Consider the following 24,086-nt stretch of genomic DNA (forward strand, 5'->3'; position numbering starts at 1 on the left):
TAACGTTTTTATTCTTAAGAAATTTATTTCCTCACATATATATTTCTAACCTCTCTGTTTACTTCACAACAGAAAGACTATTCCAATTTTCTATCAAGAATAAGCAAGATTAAGACAGCTGAAGTTGACTGTGTTTTGGGGACCATTAAGGATGAAGGTCTTTGAAGAGAAAGTCTCACTTTTAAAAATGTCCTCTAAGGCTGTCCTGACAGTGCTTACCAGTTAAAAGTGAGCTTCCTGCCATCAATGAAAGAAATCTGACCCCTTACTATTTTTGTGACATTAAGATGGACCCTATTCATCAAGACTACTTCAGAACTTTGTTAAACTCAAGATGAAAGAAATAGGAGCCAAAGTTATGCAGTTTTATTTTTCCTCATTAATGACCAGTGACAAATTCAAATCAGTTAGTATGAATGAAACTTATTCTCCAACCCCCCTGGCTCTATGAAGTCTTTGATATGGTCTGCAGATATGACTCATCAGCTGAGGAAAATGTGGCTCTAAGAAATGGAATCATAGATAAAGAAATCTGGATTTCTCTGATGTGTCTACAGTACCAGAGCAAGGAGGGGATGAAATACCGACTTCATCCTTACATAATTCTGAGATACCAATATAAATGTACTCAAAGTGATAGGTTTCCCAGTTCTCTGCTTCACCACTCATAATTGTATTCTGTCCTGAGAATACTAAATTCAGTTCAGTAGTCATTATGCTATTTTGAATATTTTTATTCTGAAAATCAATGGGTTTCAATATCAGATACCTTATAAGTCTCTTAGATTTAAAAATATGTATACTTTTTTACTAGATTTTTCTTATCCAGTTTCAGTTTATCATAATAATTAATGTAATTATATATAGAATTAAGACAGTAGTAAGAGAGAAGGACAGAAGAATCTATGTAATATAATTAGATGAAGTATAATATTCTGTTCCTCTTTTCTAACTTGGTTGTATAACTACTCATGTAATAAATATGAAGTATTTTCCAGTAACTATAGAATTTACTCATGGAAATTTTGTGAATAATATTTTTGAAGTGTAGAATCTATTAAAGCCCTATAGTACTTATAAAGCAATGCTTCTAGCCATAACTTCTAGTACCATAACGTTTTATATTTATATTTTAGGCTGTAGTAGGAAATTTTGGTAGGGAGAATCATAAACACCCTATATCATCCATGGTAAGTGTACTAATGGATTAGGTTACATCTTCAGATGCAAATAGAGCTTATCTTCTATTTGGCCAATTTAAGACTAGTCAAGACCTGTTTCTTTTTAATGGCAAACACCTACTCTGTGTAAGCAACTATTGTAGACACTAGAAATGCAAAGAAATTTGTAGTTGGGATGTGAAGATGCATATTTGAGTTTGAACTATATGCACTTGGTATTATGTAGGTCATTACGTTTCAGCTTGATATGTAAGAATGAGTAATCCCAGACCTCATGTAGTATGTGTCCATTGTGTAGTGTGGACCTGTGTGTGAGTGAAAGGAAACTGGGGGGAGGTGCCATCAAGAAAGTCCAAGGAGAACAGAGACTTTGAAGAAAGAGTATGACGAAGCAGAGGCAGAGTTGGGGGTACACACATAAAGGAAAAGATAGACACCAATGGGAGAATGAGTACAGTGTTTGGGAAATGATTGGCAAGCCCGCTCCATGCTAGCGAAGTATTAGCTTCAGGGAGCAGTTCAGAGATAAGGCTAAGAGGCCAAGGGATCAGGATGCAGGTGCGGATACAGCATTCCCATAACATAAGTCAAGCAGTTTATCCCTTATTTGAGGATGGGAAAAGCAGAAGCATTGTATTTGTTAATTTTTTAAAGTATATTTTATTGATTATATTGTTCCAATAGTTCCAATTTTTTCCCCTTTGCTCCCCTCTGCCCAGCACCCCCCTCCCCCATGGGTCATACATACAAGCTCTCCTGCCTCACCCTTTCATATATTCTTCTTCTTCTTTTTTAAAATTAATTAATTAATTAAACAATAAAAAATAACAATCCCTCCCTCTCAGACTTAAGACCCTTTATAATCTTATAAAGGACAATGGGCGAAGGTCTCGAGCTCTTCTAGCTGCTTCAAGCTGGACATGGTCGTCATCCTAGCTACCCTTGGGTCCAGAAATCCCTAATAAGAGTGGGGGTGTGGAGGGGAGCGTGGCCTTCCCACATGGGGAAGGATCCTGCAGACTCCAGGTCGGTTGGATGTCCCCGGACAATGGCATACTTGATTTAACAGGCTGGCATCCCTGTTGTATTCTGGAGGCAACAGATTTGGCAACAGGGTTAAAAGACATCATTCAATCCATAACCACTAGATGAAAAAAGACAGGTATTAATTTTTCAATGTCCCACATTAGGGAAAAGAAGGGCTTCTTTGGAGGAAAGTGTGCCAGGTACATCTCACCTGTCCAAAACCCTTTTGCCCATTATACTTAGTTTGGAGTGAGGGAAATAGTTTAGGTTTCCCCCCTCTCAGACCTCTGGGCTCTTTCTGTCCAAGCCATTAGGACAGAAAAGAGAAACCAGTTTTAAAGTGAAGCCCACAGACCACCCCATTCTTCACCAACCCAGCCACTTAGTTCAGCCAAACCATTGAGTCTCAGGAGGCAGTGATGCAGACAGGATTAAGTGAGGCCTATACGTACAGACAATCACTCAGGTAATGAGATCATAGGCTTATGCCCTTTGAAAACAGAAAACACATGTTAATTTATGTAACATAACCCACATGCAAGTCTCTAAATCTGTAGGACTGTCTTATCGGAAAAACATCCAGTTGCAAGGTATTTGACATTCTTCTTGCCTGTAAACTAAACATCTTTGATAATGCCACAGAGATAATTTAATTTTCAAATGAAAACAAATTTTAAATGAAAAACTTTAAAGATGGTTAGCTGCACTACTTTATAGTCTACTACTGAGCATTGTGATTTTCCTTGAATCACGATTTTTCTCCCTAAGATTACCCTCCTTGTCATTAAAGAGACTGCATTAAGTCCATTTTTAATTTATCCTGTTCATTTGCATAAACACAAGAAGAGTAGAAAATGATCACTTATGATCTTTAGTTCTGCTTTGATGGAACTTATGCAAGGAACATTTAGGGTGACCTTCAGTCTGCCCTTCAAGGCACAGAAGCAGAACCACATACCTGGCATTCAGCCTTGCCTGTAAACACCTGTATTTTCCAGGTCCTTCTGGTTTTCCATTGTGCCTTAAGATCCTTTCTAGCCATCTTTCAGGAAAACAACCTTTATTCCTTCCCTGGAAAGATTGCTATGAACCGCGCATTTATCCAAGGTACCAGGCCTTTTATCTCATGGGCTTTTATTACCTTTGAAAGTCAATCCCAGTTCCTCAGGGCTTTTTGGTAACAACCAGAGCCCAAGCATGTCTCTATTTGTTAATTTTTTAAGACATTGATATTATCATCAATATATTTCAGAATGTGAGAAGAAAATACAAGAATGAAATGCATTCACAGTATATTCCATGAAGAAAAAAGGAGCTGGGATAGTAGAAAACAAAATTCAAAACGTACTTTGTAAAATGACACATTCTTTAGCATTCTGTGAGAGAAGAAGGGGCTATTAGCCCCTCTGTGGACTTCTGGGCCTGTCTTTATCTAGAAGGAGTTTAGGGGTTTGAATCACTTCTGGATCAAAACATATCACTATTGGGTATAATGTCTGAACTCCACCTGCCAGAGTGGCCTTGCCCACTGCATACCCTGGGAGAAGAGGCCCATCACTCCTGCCAGTGATGAGCTCACCTTCCAGGTGGTGTTGCTAGGCATGGCCTTTCCAACAGCACTGCCACCCAGCATGGAAGACATAAGCCCACGCATGACCTTCATAAAGGTAGGTGACTTTTGAAATCCTTCAAGTAACTTCTAAGCTGTGTGGCATGGGTTAGTCTATAGATTCATTCTCCATATACCTGTAAATGGCCCACGTCAGCCAGATTTTCTCCTAATACGTTTACATTCACCAGCATCATCTCTCTGACCTCTTCTAGACATGCACCTTTGTTTCATACTCCTAAAATAACTGGCATAAGCTCTTTGCCTGCAGAAAAACGCACTGAAGTTAGAAAATTTCACAAAAAAAATTGTAATGAGAATAAAGAGCAGAGCTGATTAAATCGTGGTGAGGCCCGAGGCCTGAGCCTCTTTGGGTCCTATGGGGGGAAAGCACATGCAGGCTTTCTTTGAAGATCGGACATGCTCTTCAAAGCCAGGTCTTGGTCTACGTCTGCATGCAGTGAGCTTGCAGCTTACACACATCCCCGCATGGACAATTGGGAAGCAAAGTTTATGTTCTATGTCTAAGTTAGAAATCACCCCAATTTCACCCTCAAAGGGAAATTGAGAAGAGCTAAGTGATCTTAATTTGTGGAAAACCAATTAGGTTCCAAGCATCAGTGGGAAAGTAATGGCCAAAGTGATCTTAAGATACAAAACAAAAGAAAACTCAGCAAAGGAGACCACTCTACTTTTCTGGATACTTCCTGGTCATCCCACCTCCTGCAGTGTGTGGTCAGTGCTCCACCAGGCTGCTGAGGACTCAGGATGGCAGGAGATGGAATGGGAAGTATGTCTCTTTATTACACTGGTCTCAATCCTATTATCAGTGATCCCCCCGCCAAAAAAAAAAAAAATGTCAAGAAGTTAGGTGTAGTTTGCTGGTTCTCATCACCCCAAAATATGATGTGCTCAGTTAACTTACAAAAAGTATGGCTCATCGATAATCCCTTATAAAACAACTTTTAGTCCTTATCTTTGTACTTTCCCCCTACTTCATTGAGATATAATTGTATTTGGCCTATAAGTTGTTTTATACTAGCTATTTGTTGTATTCTTAAGGAGTAAGTCATTTGTATAGTAATTTTCCAGACAAGAAAAATTGGAGCTTTAGAAAAAGGACTTGGGGAACTTGGATCTTGGTTCTAGTCCTAGCGTATGTTCTTTCTGTAGGGCAGAGGCTTTAGCTAACCACATGGGCTTTGCTTGTGTAATATCTTGGAAGAGGTCAGACATTTAGTTGATTTAAAGGCACTGACTCTAGGACTTTTGCACTGTTCCTGCACCGAATGTGGTTTCTCCCCCAGAAATGTGGGAACACAGAGTTGGCTGTACTTCCTAATGGGTTTTCCATCTGTCCACATGAGCAGATATTTGATGGGTCCTGCGGTGCAGCAGTTGTCTGGGGTGATGACGCTCAAAGCAGCAGGCTGAAATTGGTATGTGTGAGTTGGCTTTGCTGTGCACATGCAGGCTCTGATTCTCACTGGAAACTGGTCGCAGCAGAATTGCTGGGGAGCTCCAATCCTTTGTAATAGGATCTAGTGTGCAGAGAACGAGATGATGTAAATCTACTCGTTTTGGGTCCCAGTCAAGGAAAGTTTAGAAACTGATTTTCAGCGGAACAAAAATGATGAGTAAAAGAAGTGAACTGGCAGTTATTAAACATATATATTGCAAAAGGCAACCTCTTGGAGACAAGTTCTAATCAGAACTCAGTTACAGAATTGATTCCCAGATTTTGCTTCACAACAGCTTGTGGAACATCATGCTTTCCAGAGGCACTAGGCCAAGTCCACCTACCTATGCACTGAGGGAAAGCAGGTCCATGGCCCCAGCACCTGTATAACAGCAGGTTACAGAAGAAAACAGGAGGACTGTCTATCAGAGTTTATTTTCCTGTATTGATTGAATATGCATCCTAGTGGTTAAATGAGATTCTTAGATTAACTGGATTTATATCAATTATGCATATGTACACATATGCCTTGTAACAACACTTATTCAAGGTTTGTCTGGAAAAATTCCAGCCACCGTTAATATAATGAGAACGGTTTGGGTGACATCAGTGTAACCTGGCAGCCAAGGAGGGTGGACTGGAGTGCGCATGTGTGAACAGTGATGATTTCACTGTACTAGTCAGTGGAGGTGGTAGATGCCATTGAGTGAGCATGTGGACTGTGTGGCCGTCACATTCAAAATGACTGAGCATGTAGAGCAACGAATCTGCATCAAATTTTGTGTTAAGCTTGAACATTCCTCTGCAGAAACTATTCGGATGATTCAGAAGGCCACAGCTATAGGTGACTGGTGACTGGCAATTGCATCACAATGACGTCCCTGCTCATGCATAACGTCTCATGAAGAGCTTTTTGGTGAAACATCAAATCACCCAGATGATTCAGCTCCCCTACAGCACAGGTTTGGTGCCTGAGACTTCTGGCTTTTCCCAAAACTGAAGTCACCTTTGAAAGGGAAGAGATTTCAGCCGGTCAATGAGATTCAGGAAAATATGACAGGGCAGCTGATGGCAATTGCGAGAACTGTGTGAGGTCCCAAGGTGCCTACTTTGAAGGGGACTGAGGTGTCAGTGTCCTATGTACAACGTTTCTTGTATTTTGTATCTTCTTCAATCAATACCTCTGTTTTTCATAGTATATGGCTGGATACTTTCTGGACAGACCTCTTATGTATTGTTAGTCTTTTGCAATTCATTACTGGTCATTTACCTCTTTTTCTTACCTCATTTCCTGTTTTTCCTTTTTCAAAACTAAAACTGGTGACACGTAGTCTGGGGATCACAATGAAGATAGGTTGAGACCTTAGTGAATTAACTATAGAAAAATCCTAAAATCTTACTGCCCTATTGCAAACTCCCTTACCTGGAACTTGAAAATAAATCCTGCTGGATTACTTACAAAACAAAAACAAACACAATAAGCAACTAACTCCATTTTTTAAAATGTGACTTATGAACTAGGGAGATAGACATGTAACATACATTTTTCAGGTTTTTAAAAAAAAATGACCATTTGTCTTTTCTCATTCCATTTGCCTTAAAAAAATGCATAGACCAAAGTGGGTATTACTTACCCACTTTTTTCCTCTATAAAAATGTCAAAAATTTCCATAATTGTTGGTCAGGAGTGTTAAGTTCAAAAGCTGTATTAATCTGGTTGTATTTGTAGAAAATGGCTGTCAGAGTGGAATAGCCTCGGACGTTACCCTTACTTAGGCATCACTATTCGGTAAAGGTGGATATCAAACCACAAGATCAGTATGTTGAGAGGAGAGCAGAATTGAGGCAAGTTCTGATTAAGTTCACTTCCTGGAGTATCGTTTCAAGACTGAGAAATAGTTATGCCTTTCTTCTGTCTGAATGATCACCAGGACTTCACTTTGAGACTAGAGAGTTAAAATCCTTCTAAGCCTAGAATTTCCATTCATTTTGAGTCTCTGGGGTGAGCTAAGTGCCATTCTAGGGTTGAAGTGAATGCTTTAACAACACAGGTTGCTGGAATTGTCCAAGCTGCCCATTATCTGCACCAAGCAGACACCCCAGGGGCTTTTGAGATCAGCACCAGCCCTTCTTTAGCTTCTCCTTTGGCCAGACTTAACAAGCCCTGAGCTAGCAGGGTCTCTAAGGAGTGGAAACATAAAAGGGTTAGAAGAGGAATTTATGACCCGAAAGGAATTTTTACGAAGGCAAGGCTAGCCTGGGCTGTGAACTTCCCCATATGAGCTCCTGTTGCCTTTCCTTGTCCATTTCTGCGAAACATTTATAAACCTATTGACTTCCCAAGTTGCTGGTGCTTGTTTTGAAGTATAAAATAAATGATCACATATGTGAATATCATCATTTCTTATGCACACTGGAAGTTTTTATTGGCTTCTTCAATGACATGCAGCAGCGTTCTTTGGGAGACCATTACTCGAGTGCTTTGGAACCCAAGTTCTCATAGTCCTGTATCCCAAGTAAGATATTACTTTCATAGGCCTCATAGCTTCTATGTCATTACTCAATGATTTTGAGATCTGGTGGTCACAGGCATGTCTTCTCAGCAAAGAGTCCCTGCAACCCAGGTGCCCAGAGATTATGGAATGAAGCCTGATTTACATGTAGTGATGGTGTGTAAACTGCTCATAGACCCTTAGCCTAGGAAGGGAACTCAGAAGTGATGCATGACATTCTTCTACAATTCTCTTGAAATACTCAAAAGCATTTAAGTCCCACAAAGGATGAGAGGCATGATAGTGGAGTGGAAGATGATTCCTCTAATTTGAATACTGAGCTTGCTGCTGCTTCTAGCTAGCAATGTGACTTCCAGCAAGTTACCTAACTATAAGGCCCTTAGTTTTCTCATCTACAAAATTAGTTGTAAAGCCCATATGTGTCCTAGATTTTTCTTTGTTAACTTGGTTAAATCGGTTCTATGTTGCCCAGAGTCCTCTCACCTTCCAGTTTAGAGAACCTTGCAAGAGAAGCAGGAGAGAGAGCATGGGAGTGGCATTACCTTCTGAAAGTCCTTTCAGAAGGATACAGTGATATGCAAAGGTGAGGTGCCCTTGGTTTCCAGCTTGTCCTTACCGCCACCCCCACCCCTCCCACACACACTCCATATTCAGCTCTTCTTGACTGCTGGTCATGATGACCAGCAGAGCCCTGGGCCCACCACAGGTGCGCGGTAGGGTACTCACAGAAGCAGTATCCACACAGAGGCTATAGCTTGCATACACCTGTCCAAGAGCTCTTCCTTAGTGGTCCCTCCTCAACAGCACCCAAGCCAGGTTTGCTTTCCCCAAATTCTCAGGCAGACTACTTTGTGACTTTTAGTCTGATCCTTCAACGCCCACTTTCCAAACTCCCACTTCCTGGACGACTCCCACAGCTGTGTGAGGTGGAGTGCTCAAAATAAATCCGTTGGTTGTTACTCAGCTGTGCTGCTTCCCTGACTGAGCCCAGCCTCTCACCAGGCACCTCCGAAGGCTTTACAAAGCAGTGTATTTGCTTCAACCTTTGCGAAAGATGTTTGCTTCCTAATGATCAGTTACTTAACTTTTTGAAATGGAAGATTAATCAGGGCTAGTCACTATATACAATATTTTGTCTCGTATATGTGTGAAAATCTGTGTTCTGGCACAGGTGGGTAAGGGCACAGAACCACAACAAATGGTATTGCAGTGAGGAGCCAAGCTGTTTTCTTCTTTCCAGGAATCCAGTTGCTACCTTAGTAACTCCACGAATTCAAGGTAATCTAAGTTGTTTACTTTGCAATTAACAAAGAGAGAGAGGTCCCTTCCTGAAAGTTTTGCTTGGATATTTAATTTCAAGTTGTGATGATTGATGGAGGAAAATATGATCCCCGAGCCTTCCAATTTGTACCTCAGTTTTGCAAATGCAACGCCTGGCACACATACACACTCCACCCCCCATCCCCACCCCCGGTGGCGTAATTGTTTAAACTGTTGGAGAACTGAAATGAATTTAACTCTGGTATAAATATATACTCTTGTCTCATACCCTGTGACTTACTCATTTAATGGTTATGCCTTGAGATCCCTTGGTGTTGTTTAAAAAAATAAATAAAAACAAACCACCTGATTCACACCAGCACTGTGTGATGTGTGAGATGGGACACCTGTGGAAAACACTCTCCAGAGCACACCTCCCTGTGATGGCTACTCATTAATACTACCAAAACCCAAAATGCCTCTGGAACTTAACTATAGCTCAAAAACAAGAAGACATGCCTCTCCCTTTGTAGATACACCATGTTTTTTAAACACCTCCCCATTCCAACACGTCTCTCCTCTACAGCGACAACTGGTTACACTGAGATGATTGCTAGATCATCTGAGTCTCTTCTGATAAACATTCAATTATATTTTTGAAAGTCTTTTCTGCATTTTCTGATTATATAACTAAGATAGCCAAAACCTTTCTTTTCTTTAAATACAAAACAACAACAACAACAAAAACCTCCTAAAAGAAACCCTACCCCAAGTAAATGTTTTCTGTCATCCATTCATTGATTCACTCCTTTAGTTGTATCTCAGATTTCCTGAGAACCTTTGAAATATATGGACACTGAGCTATATGGTACTTTCAAAACAATTTTGACTTGGTCTTGTCTAGGGCCTGGGTGTTGGTATTTTTAAGCTCCTGTAGTGATTGTAATGTGCTACCTCAGCACCTATTATGTGCCATTCATTGTAGTAAGTATTAAGGATATAATGTCAGGGCTACAACTCAGCTGCATTGACCTTCTGACATCACCATTCCCAAGGCACACATACCGTCACTGCTGTCTAGAATGCTTCCCTTGTTCATTGCATAATTAACTCCTCATCCTTTGTGTCTCAAATGTCTCTCTTATTCAAAGGTATCACTGGTCTTCCATTTAAATTAAGTCCCATATTTTGGGACATTGTTTGCCTTCATAGCATCTCTCTTCCTTTCCTTCATAACACTTGTCCCCATTGTAATTACAGGTATTCCTTCCCATTGGAACTCAGGACCAAATAGATTTTGATAATGAGAAAGAAGAGGCAGATTTATCTGAAGAGAGTGAAGTTTAAGCTTCAGGGAACTTGTGGTGGGCTGAATAACACTTCCTAAAAGATGTCCATGTCCTAATCCCCAGAACCAGTGACTATATTACCTTGCCCAGTAAAAAGGACTTTGCAGATGTGATTAAGTTAAAGACCTTGAGATGGAGAGAATATTCTGGATTATCCAGGTGGGCATGAGACATCCTAATGGTGGCTTGGTTGTGCGAGTGTGCCAGAATTCAAAGGAGGGATGATCACTGTGCAGAGGAAGTCTTCTTGGAGGTAGGACCAGAGCTGGTAAACTAAAAGAAAAAAAAATTATTTTCAGTAAGTGAACTTCCCACCACTCACCACACAATTTTTAGTTTTGGCTGTACACACGTATGTTGTATTTAGTCTGGGAATCCTAAAAAGGTGGGATGTAAATAATCAAACTGTTTTTACAAAAAATAAAAAATCAGGGTTGTATGTTAGAGTAAGAGCACTCAGTCATTAGATGCTATTATTAATATATTTCCTTGGGTTATGGAGAAGACTTACCTAGTGGCCGGCAACTACTAATTGATGCCTATAGCACTTCATTAAACAGTCCTTGCCTTTGAAGCCTTCTTTTAGCTGAGGGATTGGGATGTATATTTAGAAAAGGACGTGGAAACTTCAAAATGCTCCCAGACTTAGATCGGAGAAAACACTTAGGTTGTCGTCCTCTTCTCCAATGCCACAGTTTTAGTACTTCGCCCAATTCAAGGAAAGCTGGCTCTGGGGTTCTGATTTGATTCAGTCGACTGAGCCGCCGTGCGGGCTTCCAGCCACCAGGGGGCGCGCCGGCCCCCGCAGCGTGAGGCCGCTCTGGCCCAGATGGAGGCACCGCTTGTCTCTGTGTCCTGCTTCTCACCTCGGCCCGCAGCCGCCGCCGCCGCCGCCTTCGCCGCCGGGAGGGTGCAGCTGTTGTCACCTCTGCACCGCTGAGTCGAAGGTACGTAGGAGGGAGCCCATGGGCCGCCTCAGGGCAGAAACCACTGGTACGTCCCCCCGCCGACCCTGAGTACCTGGGGAGACGCGGCCCAGGGTCTGACCCAGGGGCCTGAGGGGCGAGGGAGCCGGACAAGTCCCGGCGGGCCCGGGAGACTGCTGCTTGTTAGCGCCGGGGAAGGCCTGCGGAGGGGTGGTGGTGGCGTTTGCGGGTGAAGGCTGTGGGTGTCCGCGGGAGGATGCCAGCCCGGATTTGCCGGGCGCGGCGGGCCTGCGGTGGGATGCGCTCGAGGTGACCCCGGAGGTCCGAAGTCCCAGCCGAAGCCCTAGCCGGCCTCTGCCCATTAGGCCTGGGCGACACGTGTGCTTTTGCCGCATTAGCGCAGACAACAAACAGTACGTGGTCGATTATAAGGAGCCCGCAGTCTGGGCGTAAACAGAGCCGATGAATTGTCTAGAATGGCATCTGGCCCGGAGGTGCCCGTGTTCAAAAACAGCATTGGCCCCTTAATTAACATGCTAAGGAGCAGATTGTTTAGTCCCTAGATTTTCCAAGACCGTGCTCTGTCTCGAGAAAAAGATATATTTATTCTGTAAAATGGTCCACAATGTTCAGAATATGAACATATTGAGATAAAAAAAATATATACCATTTAAGAGTAACACTTCTCATTCCTTAAAAAATAATGGTGGTACCAAGGAGCTTCTAGCTCAAAGAGCTGTAACATCAGTGGTGTAGGAATTACAGTAATAGCCATCCTCAGTACTTGCTATATGTTGGACATTGTGCTGAGTCCTTTAAAATACCTAGTAACTTTAACCCTATGAAGTACCATTTCCATTTTACAGAACAGGAAACTGGGGCACAGAGACTTTAAATTAATTTGTTCAAGATTGACAGCTAGCAAAGGGTGAGCTGGGGTTTGAGCTTCTCCCTTATTCAAGTGTATCCAGCTTTTGTTACCTGTCCAAACATGTTCTATAAGATTTGGTTGTTGTTATTTTTATTGACTTGATATGTAGTTTGAGCTGATTTCTCTGTGTAACGGCTTGGGTGTCCTGAGGCCCCTGCAGCTGGCTTTCTTCAGAGAGAGCCATGCCTGAGGGAGCAAAGAGGAGGCTTCCATGTCTATTCTTACCCAGTCTTGGAAGGCGCTTCTACCGTACTCTGTTGGATTGAAGTGAATTAATAAGCTCATACTTATAAGGGGAGGGAATTTAAACTTCACCTCCTTAAGGGAGGTGTATTAAAGAATTTGTGGGCATATTTTAAAATCATCTCAATGTACTTGTGTAAGTGATATGGTTTTTTTAATCAGTCATTTTTTAAAAGTTTGCATAGCTGTACAATGTGTTTGTTAGATTTTATTTATTTATTTTAGAGAACGGGAGAGGGAGGGAGAAAGAGAAGGAGAGATACATTAATGTGTGGTTGACCCTTGTTTGTCCCCAACTGGGGACCTGGGCTGCAACCCAGGCATGTGCCCTGACTGGGAATTGAACCAGAGACCTTTTGGTTCGCAGCCTGGTATTCAAACCACTGAGCCACGCCAGCCAGGGCTGTAAGTGATGGGATTAATACACAAAAATGCAAGTGAACTTAAAGGTGTATTACTACAATTAGAGTTCAGCAAGGTTGACGATGTGAGTCAACACACATGCGTTAATTTCATTCCTAGTATTAGTCATAACTGAGTTAAACTAATAAAAAATGACTCCAATCATAGTATGAATAAAAGCAGTAATTTAAAGTTATCTAAGTTTAAAAATTAAAAGTTATAAAATATGTACAAGACCTTCATGGAAAAAAATTATACAGATTTATTAAAAGATAGCAAAGAATACTCAGATATCCCATGTTCGAGGATGGGATAACTCAGTATAGTAAACAAAAATTTCAATAAGATTTCTGTGATGTATGACAAAGTAATCCTAACACTTAGAATAGAAAATGACAAGTAATTGTTACAGTGATTTTGAAGAACAAGATGGGGAGACTTGCCATACACAGTATCAAGTACTATTGTAAAGCCAGCACAATTAAGACAGTGTGGTATTGGCACATGCATATTCCGTAGATTACAAGAATAGAATAGAAAGCCAGAAACACACACACATAAACAGATAACTGTTATTTGTTAGAGCCACGTTGTCTGGTACAGTGACTACGACCACATACCATTATTTAAATTTTAAATGTAAGATGCCTAGCATTAATAACTGCAGTATTGGTTCTCAGCATTCTAGTGTTCTAGTATTTGGTGCTGTTTTTAAATATTTTTTATGGTATGTCTTTGTTGAACTTTTGGCTAGTTTTTAAAAAACTTTAAGTATTTATGTCTTGTGACATAGCAAGGGAATTATATGTTCTATTACAGCTTTCAAACTGAATGAATGATGCATGTGTTTTTAAAAAAGTATTCTGTATTTCTGTAATCTCAAAATGAGGAAGAAAATTGTCAAAGCAAATTTTCTATTACAAAAATAATTCTAACTAGTTCAGAAACTTTTCAAATGAGCAAAATACAAAATTGATAGTATTGAAATTGATTCAAGTATCCCTGATGAAATTAAGCAGTGACAAATTGGAAATGTTTCCTCTGACACAAGCTAACTCATTATCAATAAAGTTTCAGTTTCTGCAAAAATAAAGAAACAATTGAAAGGACAGAGAGATCTCAAAGGGTGGATGAAATGATTTGAAGATGGAGTTGGTAATTACATTACCACTATGTTGCCTCAAGTTCGTATAGAGAGGTTTTTCAGCATCTGAAAAAATTTGCCAAAAATGTGCTAACAACTCGTTTGCAATGCTTTCCAAAAAAAAGAAAAAAATAATAAATTTATTTTTAATTTTTATTTTTTTGTGATTATTTCAATTTTTTATATAATATTTTGCTTTACTTTTCTGTCAATTTATATTAGAATGATAGTATATACTGCACACATTTTAATAAGTTTATGTTTTTATTTGATCTGAAGTTTACTAATTTTTAAATTTGAGATGTAGTGAACATTTAATTTTACTTGTTAAAACATGAACTTTGCTTTTGAAAAAATAACCAGTGTTAATGCTAATGTTTCTATATTATGTAAAATAAGTATTGAAATACCCATACTGTCATTTTGCTTTAATGTTGTGTTTCTGTCTAGTGTGTGCTTGCTGTGGAAGGAGTTAGCAAATATTGGTTTATTATTTCTAAATAATTTCTACTTCTTGGACATTAAAAGGTATTCAAGAAGTAGACGTATGATCACTATTTCTCTTTAAATGTGGTAACAGTTTTATTGGTGTCCTATTTTGGGCCATATATTTTTGTCTAGTTATAGTCTTTGGCCAACTTCAATGAGTGTCTTCATGCCTGTTGTGACCATTTAGGTATTAATGACAGCTTCCAGGCTCCACTGAAAGACTTATTTGAATGCATACTTTACATTTGGACCCTACATTCGTTTAACTAAAAAAGCAACAAGTATTGATTGAGCACTTAGTATGGAATAAGCACTACTAGACACTGGATAGTGTTGAACAAGACAAACAAGCTCCTGCCCTCAAAGAGCTTACATTTAAACTGGAGATATACAGTAAGTGATTCACCAAATAAACAAGACAATTCTAGGTTGTGATAAGAACCAGGAATGAAGTAAACAGGATGATGTGAGAAGTAACTTGTGGGGTTAAGTAGATTTGAGCTGGGGCCTGAGTGTTGGGAATGAGCCAGTTGAGTAAACCTCTATCCAGGGGAAATATAATAAATTCCAGTAGAAGGAAGAGTAAGTGCAAAGACCCTGAGGCAGGGAGGGGCTAAAGGGAACTTAAAGGAGGCACATGGGGCTAGAATATAGAGAATAAGTGGGGATGGTTAAAGATGAAATTAGGTAGGCAGGAGCAGGACCATTCAGAGTTTGTAAACCGTTGCAAGGATTTTGAATGTTATTTTTAAATGCATTGGGTTGCCACTGACTTATTTAAATCAAGGGAATGAAGTTAAGTGATTTATGTTTTTGGAAGATTTTTTTTTTTTTTTGTATGTATGTGGAGAAATTAATTGAACAGGGGTAAAAGTGGAAATGGAGAATGGTTAGGAGTTTAATACAGTAGGCTCAGTAAAAAGTCATCCTTGGACCTTTGGAACCACTAAAAAGATTTTTAGCTTGAATGTGATGTTCCAAAAGCATGGAGTGGAGGTAACAGTGAGAGTGAAACTGAGAGGCCAATTATAAAGGCAATGGAAAACTTCATGTATATGGTTGTGTGTTAGAGCCAGAGTTAAGAGGAGAGGTAGTGTGAATACAAAGGAAACAGAACTTGAGAGACAACGAAGAATGAAGAGTTGACAGGACTTCGTGTGTGATTCAGTGTCAGGAGGAAAAAAAACTCATCATGGGTGATGAGTAGAAGCCTGGGTTACTAGAGAGGTATTAGTACCATTGACAGAAATTTGAAGTACTGTCTTTGTTGGGGTGTGTGTGTGTGTGTAGTGTTGGGTTTTAGAAGTTGCGGTGAAAGCAAGATACACAGATGGGACTGTTTGTAGAATTGCTCTGTGTGTTTGTGTGCCCACATATGGAACTGTTACTGCCCCTTTGGATTTCTCTGCTTGCTCACTCTGCCCTTGCGGAGCACCAGGTCCTTAAGAGTTGCCTCCCATTATGGCCCGAACCTCCAGAGGGCTGAAATCATTTTACCTGTTGATGTGGAAATCCTATACCCTTAATTCAGGCTGAACTTTTTAAAGGGGTACTTTTACTCGGAAGCTAAGCAAAAAGAATTCTAGCATCTTATATTTGTTTATTGCATTATAGTTTTCAAAGTTCTCTGTACAACAACACTGTGAAGTAGATAGGGCAGATATTATTATCTCAATTTTTCAAACAAGTAGACTGAGGCTCCTAGAGATCGCCTTCTCAAGATCGTACCCTACAAAATGGCAGAGTGAAGAGCAACGATACATATCTTTGATTGGTATCGAGTCCTCAATGCCTATCCTGAAGAATTGTTCCTGATAAATTCACAGGGCACAGAGCTCTCGATTTAAGTCTTTAAGTCTGCCTTCACTATTTATAGCTTAGGACCATCCAACTGGTTGTTTTGTCCTGGCTTCAAGTTTGTCTACATTGAGGGGGAAACGGTGCCTTTGGGATAGCAGAACCCTGCCACTGGGATTTGATCCAATTCTCATTTCCTTCTAGAAGTCTTTATCCTTTTCTCCAACTCTTAGTCCCCTCAGGCCTTCCTCTCTGGTGGTATGCTTTTGCTCATTGTCCTTTCTTTTATACTTCCTGGTCTTCCCGTGGAGAAGGCATTTTCTTCCTTGGTGGACGTGGAAATGAGAGTGATCTGCCTTAAGCATTGGAAGGAACCCGAAGCTGGCCAGAGAAAGTTAGGGAAAGTTGTGTGGACAGATTTTTTTTCTGCTTGTTGTAGCCAGAAGGGGGCTAACGGAGAGGTTGAGAGAGAGAAACAGGAGACATTTCATAAGGTGCGAGGGAGTGGAAAAGGTGGAAGATCCAGAGGTGGCTGTCAGAATGGGGAGTTGTGGGTTAAGACTGGGTGGTGGGAACAAGTTCTAGAGGACAAAGTCCAAGTAAGAGTGACTGGAGGGAAGTGGAGGTAACGGTATTTGACAGTGAGAAGTTTGGGGAACTCTTGGGTTAATCTTTTTTTGTTAACTGGTAACTTACATACATGAAAACATCCAGTAATATATAATGAAGAACTAAAATTCAGGCCAGAGAAGACAGAAGGGAAGTGGTGTGACAAAGCAGTGTGTTTCGTAAAAATACTTTAGGTTTATTTGCACTAATATCACTGGGGAAGACGTGCTAAAATATCAGTGGTCAATTTAATAGTTACTTTGCACTTAAAAGTTTGTCTTTAATTTGTTTTTGTCTCTGTTCCTATACTTTTCTGCTGTTTAAGATGCTAAACATTTCATAATCCTAGATTATTTTCCCAAATCCAAAACTTGTGAATTCCGACAATGTAATTTGTTTCATTTATCCAAATATAAGAAATTTATTCTCCCATCTATTGTCTGAAGACAGTGAAGTCATTATCTTTTTTTGATAGCATTTTATTTTATTTATTGATTTGAGAGCGAGAGAGGGAAACATTTTGTTGTTCCACTTGTTCATGCATTCATTGGTTGTTTCTGGTACTCATATATGCCCTGACTAGAGATTGAACTGCAATCTTGGGGTATTGGGAAAATGCTCTAACCAATCAAGCTAACAGGCCAGGACTTGATAGCATTTGAAGGACAGCTTTTCTATCATAATTATGTTGCTTGACAGTGTGGTTTTCTTGAGTATAAGAACAGAAGTTCCAAGGAGTAATTATTCAAAATTTTTAAAAAATACACTCTTCCTAACAGTTTTATAGTACATCATGCCCCTGTTGGCAGGTCATCTAGAAAAATTTTTTTAGATTTAGACATTTATCATATTATTCCCAGTCTCTTTGGTATTTGTCATAGAACAAATGACAAAATACAGGCAGGCACCACATAATGACATTTTCATCAATGACAGACTGTGTGACGGTGGCCACATAGCATTATAGTTGATCTGAAAAATTCCTGTTGCTTAGTGATATCATAGCTGGCCACCATAACATCACAGTGCAACATATTCACGTGTTTTGTGGCAACGCTGGTGTAAACCTACCGCACTGTCAGTCATATTAAAGTACAGCACATGCAGTTATGTGCAGTACATAATAGCTGATAAATGACTTACTGGCTTATGTATTACTATACTATATATTGTTATTTTACAGTATTACTGTACTTATAAAAGTTCGTTGTAAAACGCTTATGCTGCTAGCAGCCTCATATATCTGGTGTTTATCACGTCCCTTGATTTCATTGTTTTCTCTTGTTTTTTTATTTAATCTCATGTTGTACATGCTGTACAGGCTTGGAACCTAGGAACAATGGACTATACCATATAACCTAGGTATGTAATGGGCTATTACCATCTAGGTGTGTGTAAGCGTGCTCTGTGATGTTTGCACAGTGACAAAATCGCCTAATGATGCATTTCTCAGACCATATCCCCATTGTAAGTGGCACATGGCTGTATTAAATAGTTTTGAGAGATTGAAGTAAAGACCAGAAAGAAAATGAGGTTTGTATTTGCTAAAATTAGCAAGCAATTTTAATTGACTATGTTAAGGGAAAACACTGTCGAGAAACCATTTCCTAGAGAACAGCAAATCTGGGAGAGCCATGTGGCTATTAAAACTTGAGATCCTTAGTCACTAACCACTCTTCTATGTTGGTCACAGTGACCTAATAGGTCGGTAAAAATAGTTTCATTCGGACTTTGCCAGCCCCTGTTACCATTTCTAAAAGATTCCCTGAAACTCTTGAGTACATGGATGTAAACTGAGCCAATTCACAGATTGGCCATTTTAATAGGAGAGACTGTGCGGGGGCCAGGTCTCAATCAGAAAGAGGATTCTTGCAATTCATTGTCCCATCCCCCAGTCAGAATTACTGTACTCACGCTGTCAGGATTGCTGATTCAGCTAAAGCTCCAGCCAGAAAATACCACTTCTGCCTGAAACCCTATACTTATTTTTATCCTCCTAAGCTGGGCTAGAAAACCTGGAGGGGGAGGGGGGAAAATCCCCATTTCTCTTTCTTGAACCTAGAGACATTTCTAAGCAAATAATTCCCTACTTTTTTTTCCCCTTGGGTATCAAAAAAACGCCTCTCCAAAATTGGTTACCCCAGTCTAAAAGAGTGACAGCAGGGAAAGACCACAGGCTCTCTTTAAAGCCTCAGACTCCCAGCTCTCTTAGACTCTTTACTCGCATACTGTACCATACGTCTCATCCTTAATTCTCATTTCCAGTGGGGAGAAAGAGGAGCTTTCTAACACCCCATAATATAGTGGTTCTTTTATGACTGTATATAAACATGCTATTTTAAAAGGCTGTATACGCTAACACACATTCTAACACATAATTTAGAGTGTGGAAGGGGGCAGATTACAATAGACTTGTGAAAAATAAACTATTATATTGACGTGTACCTTGTTTTCCTACCAGGAATCATGAATATGGCTACAGCCTTGCAGGTGAGGGGTAATGTGTGAAGCAGCGTATAAAGTTACAGCCTCTCTGATTCTCCCTGTCCTTATATGTAAAATAAGGAGTGGGGTTTGATGATCCAAGATGACCGTTCCAGCTCTAAAATTTCATGGAAATATTTAAGATTCTCCTAAGAACACAACCTTGTGTCTTCAAACTACTTAAAGTGAAGTCTGGTTTAAATTTTGTGGACTATTTAGAATATAGGAATATATTCCAATATTGTAGTTTCTGTATTTTTAAATAACACTGAATAAATGAATAAGCAAGAATGCCATTTTTGTAGCACTTTATTTCTGTGTGAATGAAATCTGCTACTAGTTTGCTTGGTGATCGTTTTTTTAAGGAAAGCTTAACTTCATCCCAACTCTGAACGAATTCAGGGTTAGTGAGAATTGTAATGATAAGTAACTGAAAGAGCAACTTCTGTGGCATTCTTTTTGCTTTATACTTGTACTAGATGCTCAAGTTGCACGTGAAGCCTCCTGGTAGACCACAAGGTGGTGCTATTAAGCCATATACGAAGTGTTGCTGTAGGTAGGAAAAATTTTTAAAAATCAAGTAAGTTTTTTTATGGAAGTACTATATGGGCTTGAAAGACTTCAGATTGACCTCTCAGTGCTTATTTAATGTATTTACCATATAATTACAAGTTATAAACTGGAAACTTACAATGGGAGGAAGTCCCTTGCTAAGAATTTTAAACATGGTAAAATTATACAGTGAAGATTTTGGAAAATACCATAAGGTATTAGAGTAACATAAAACATACAAGATTATCAACATTCCCTTTGTGCACAATTAATTTTGATTTAGTTTAGGCCAATATCTTTCTAAAACTTGAATTGTAACTTTTAATAAGGCAGACAAATAATAAAGACATATAAATATTGTAGGAAATACATATCAGAAATCTTTGGTGTTTTTTGATTTCCTGATAGAGACAGAAAATTTTAGGCAGGTGTTTTCTCACTACTACAATGAGTAAGAAATATTTTGGAATAATGAGTCCAGGAATTTATTTTGTCACTTCCTGTAAAGTAGAAAACATTTCCAAATATTTGTTGTTTTCTTATACTTTAAAAAATTTACTTTGTGTGAGATGATTGCAAAGAGTTAATTCAGAATATATGAGCTCAACTGATGTTTCCTGTAAAGTATGAAACATTTCCAGGTATCTTTTGTTTTTCCACAGGTTAAAAAGAAGTTTAGTTTTAATAAAATTATTGTAAGGCATTAATTCAGACTTTGTGGACTAGAACTAATGTTTCCCTTTAATCTTTGATGGAAAGATTTGCTAAACTGACTTATTATATAAAAAAGAACCTTATACAAATAAATTAGTGACTTTTTTTTGCACATAAAATGAGGATAATGATAGTACTAACCATACAGAGTTTTTATGAGGATTACAGGAGAAACAAATAGTGTCTGGAGTATAACTTAATAAATGTTAGATATTGTATATCTCAGATGTTGCTAAACAGTTGTTTGCATAGTAGTAGCAGATACACAAACGAGTCCTTTTTTCTCTTCATTAAGCTTTGATTCCTCAGAACCTCTGGTAAGTAATATGTGATTAGCCTACTTTTATTTATTACATGAACTTAAACATAATGAATTAATTGGCCTCCCTTATAGTAGCATTCTGTAATTCACACATTTCATGTTAACCTCACCTTTACTGCACTAATAAAGTTGACATTGAAGAAATACCAAAGTTAAGAACTTTAGACCCAGTCAAATTAGACTAAACTGTTGGACATAAGACAAAATGTGAATTCTCCACAAATTTAGAAATAAGGTAAAAATGTATCTGGGCGCGCACATTCTCCTGGCTGAGGGTGCACCCGACTCTGAAGACTCGTAAATAAACGCCTCGCTTTGCTACTCAAAAAAAAAAAAAAAAAAAAAAAAAAAAAAAAGAAAATGTATCTGTCCATGCTGGATCCAGATCTATCTAAAAATTACTCTCATTGAACATCTGGTAATTATTTTTGAGCCTTGGAAGTAAAATATGGAAGGTTCTACTTATAAATTTCCTTCTTCAAATGTTCTTCATAGTACTGGGATATACTGAAAGTATAGTATTCTCAATTCCTTTTTAAACTTAGTACCATGCTTTCAGAAAGAGGCCTACCTTTTTCCTACATTAAGAACTCAAATAAATATTCATATATTTTGTCTTTATTTTCGATAGGTAATTCAAAGGTTAAAAATTAGAATCCTAGCCATATGATCTATGAGAATTTACTTCCCAGGGCCTTCTAAGACAATCTTCCGAAAAGTAGATAAAGATCCTAAATCTAGCTTAGTTTAAGATGAACTCTAGTCTAAGATTAACTGTAATCTAGAATCTTGGAAGTTTTATAGTGAGCAAAGCAAGCATTGCATTAAGATTGCTGTCACAGTAAAATGATTCGCCCATGAAGAGATGAGACTGGTTCCACAGCCCTACATTACAGTCAGACCCATATTGTTATGTCTTTTAAATACATTGTCTGAGAACCTATTATGGTACTCCAAGTTTGACCAAAAGTATTATTTTAAAATTTGTTTAGATTTGTTTTGATTGCCTTAAAATGTCAGTGAATTCAAAACTCTGTAATAGAAAAAATACAGGGTAAATTTTGCTTTAATGTGCTAAGGAATTAAAAAAGAAATTATGGGACATACTTAAAATAGAATACAACCGTTACAAATTGTAATAGAAGACCGGTAGCATGGAAGGGTGTTTACAATACAGTAAGTTTAACATTAATATGTATTGTATGAATTAAATATACATATTCATTCAGAGGAAAAAAATGCTAGAGACTATAGCACCAAATAATAAGTCATTTCTAGTTGCTAAGATTATGAGTGACTTATTTTTGTCTCTTTGTTCATTCATAATGAACTGTAGAACTAGTCATAAGAAAAGATGTTACTTTAAAATCTTGTTACAATGAACTTCAGTGTACATTCAGCAAAGAATTACTGGATTTTCCATGTGTCTAGATTTCAAGAAACAATGTCCAGGCACTGTGGAGGATACACAGATAGCTCAGACTATTTCTTGTCACCTAGAGACATGGTTGGGCAGGAAGTTTTGCAAACAGTTTTGAATAAGCAACAAAGCTTTGTATGAACTGTTTTCTCTTAATTATCTTGATAACTGTATAGAGGCCCCATGGCATATAGGAAATATTAGAGACTAAATTTGAAGCACACTCTGCCACTTAGACTCTGTGGCCTTAGACTCAATAACTTCTCCGACCTTGGAAATTATTAAGACCCCTCTGTTAGAGAAATATAGCTGCTGAAGATAAGCAGACTGAAGACATATATTATTAATGTTTTGCAAAGGACTTAAATTGTTAAAATTCTTACTTGGTCATAGCTGGATTTCTTATAGGTAGTGCTTTTTCCTCGCCTAGTATCTGTGGATCTGCACAGAGCTCAGGTTTTGAGAGCAGTAATTTTAAAGTGCTAGCAGTTAGGACTTAATGATGTCATTGCAAGTTCTTGTTTTATGGTTCTTTGAAGTTATTTTATATTTTAAAATAAATGGATCCTTTTAAAACGGTAAGAATTGATCAAGTGAGGTATAAAGAATCCAGATTTAGGAGTTCCATTTACTAAATATCATTCTCAGTTTAGTTCTTTTTTTGGTCATTAGAAAATGTAGGCGGTAGGTGTGATAATGTATCTCTTCAGATATGCCATGTGTTCTTTGCATTTTGCTAAAGTGTCTGGTGTTTTGATCTCTGATTAAAGTTGCTGTGTAGGCATAATGTAGTCGGTCCATTTGAACCAGGAATGTAGAACTTGTTCTTGCCTCTCCCAGTGATTTTTCAAAATGAAAAATCAGTAAAATTATATATATTTGGTGGTACTGGATATAGAAGATTAAAATTTATAATATGATAAGTATATGTTAAAATAGAACATGTTTTTTTTCATTAGTTCTTAACCATCAAAAATACTATCTTTTTTTTTCTTTTTTCTTTTTTTTTAACTTAGTTTTTCAATTACAGTTGTCCCCTTTTCCCCTAATTTCTCTCCCCCACCCAACCCACCCCCTCTCCCGCAAAAATACTATCTTAAAGTTATGCAGATTAACCTAAGATTAACTTAAAAATGTAAAAGAACTTTTCATGAAGTCACAAGTTTACACCAAAAGCTCCTTATTGTTTTGTTATTTGGATTGAGAAAAGCACTATGTAGTGTTAGGATCTTGTAACCGAGTTCTGGATGACTGCCTCGTCCGTCCCCATAAAGGTTCTCAGGCGGGGCCACAGAGCATGGGGTTAGGAGTTTTACATGCTGGGCTGTGCCAGCCTTCTGAGACCTGACCACCAAAGAGCCCTGCTTTGTAACAGTTCCCGCGAGCTGGGTTTTGAAATAGTCAGTAGACACTGTCCCTTGGGAACCAGGCCATCATGAACAAGCAGAGGGCTTCCTGGGGCTTGCTGGTTCCTATGATTGACTGTTCTTGTGGTTTTTCCTCTGCCAGGAGCCAGTTCTCTTTTTCTGTCCTGGAGGGCTTTACTCCCCACTGGAGGTCACCCATGGTTGGAAGCTGCTGTATTATCAGCGCATCCAAATTCTATGCAAGCTCTTTTCAGTACAGCAGAGGTCTGATCCCTGGAGCTGCATCCAG

The 24,086-nt window shown here is 38.8% G+C and overlaps 2 protein-coding genes across 3 annotated transcripts in view; both read left to right on the top strand.

The window, feature by feature from the left end:
• SNX31 (sorting nexin 31) overlaps positions 1 to 434 on the top strand; it is a 50,258-nt gene extending 49,824 nt beyond the window's left edge. For both annotated transcript variants that reach the window (XM_090282774.1, XM_090282773.1), the window contains one exon: positions 73 to 434. In XM_090282774.1, the coding sequence (XP_090138900.1) occupies positions 73 to 165 (93 nt within the window). In that variant the 3' untranslated portion in view covers positions 166 to 434. The remainder of the gene's footprint in view (positions 1 to 72) is intronic.
• A 10,899-nt stretch (positions 435 to 11,333) lies between these two features.
• Positions 11,334 to 24,086, top strand: part of ANKRD46 (ankyrin repeat domain 46) — a 29,899-nt gene continuing 17,146 nt past the window's right edge. Inside the window, exon 1 of the mRNA XM_090282776.1 lies at positions 11,334 to 11,390. The gene's annotated coding sequence lies outside the window, so the exon portion shown is untranslated. The remainder of the gene's footprint in view (positions 11,391 to 24,086) is intronic.

This window comes from Furipterus horrens, unplaced genomic scaffold (assembly GCF_987537825.1).
Source record: "Furipterus horrens unplaced genomic scaffold, mFurHor1.1.pri manual_scaffold_7, whole genome shotgun sequence".
NCBI classification, from domain to species: Eukaryota; Metazoa; Chordata; class Mammalia; order Chiroptera; family Furipteridae; genus Furipterus; species Furipterus horrens.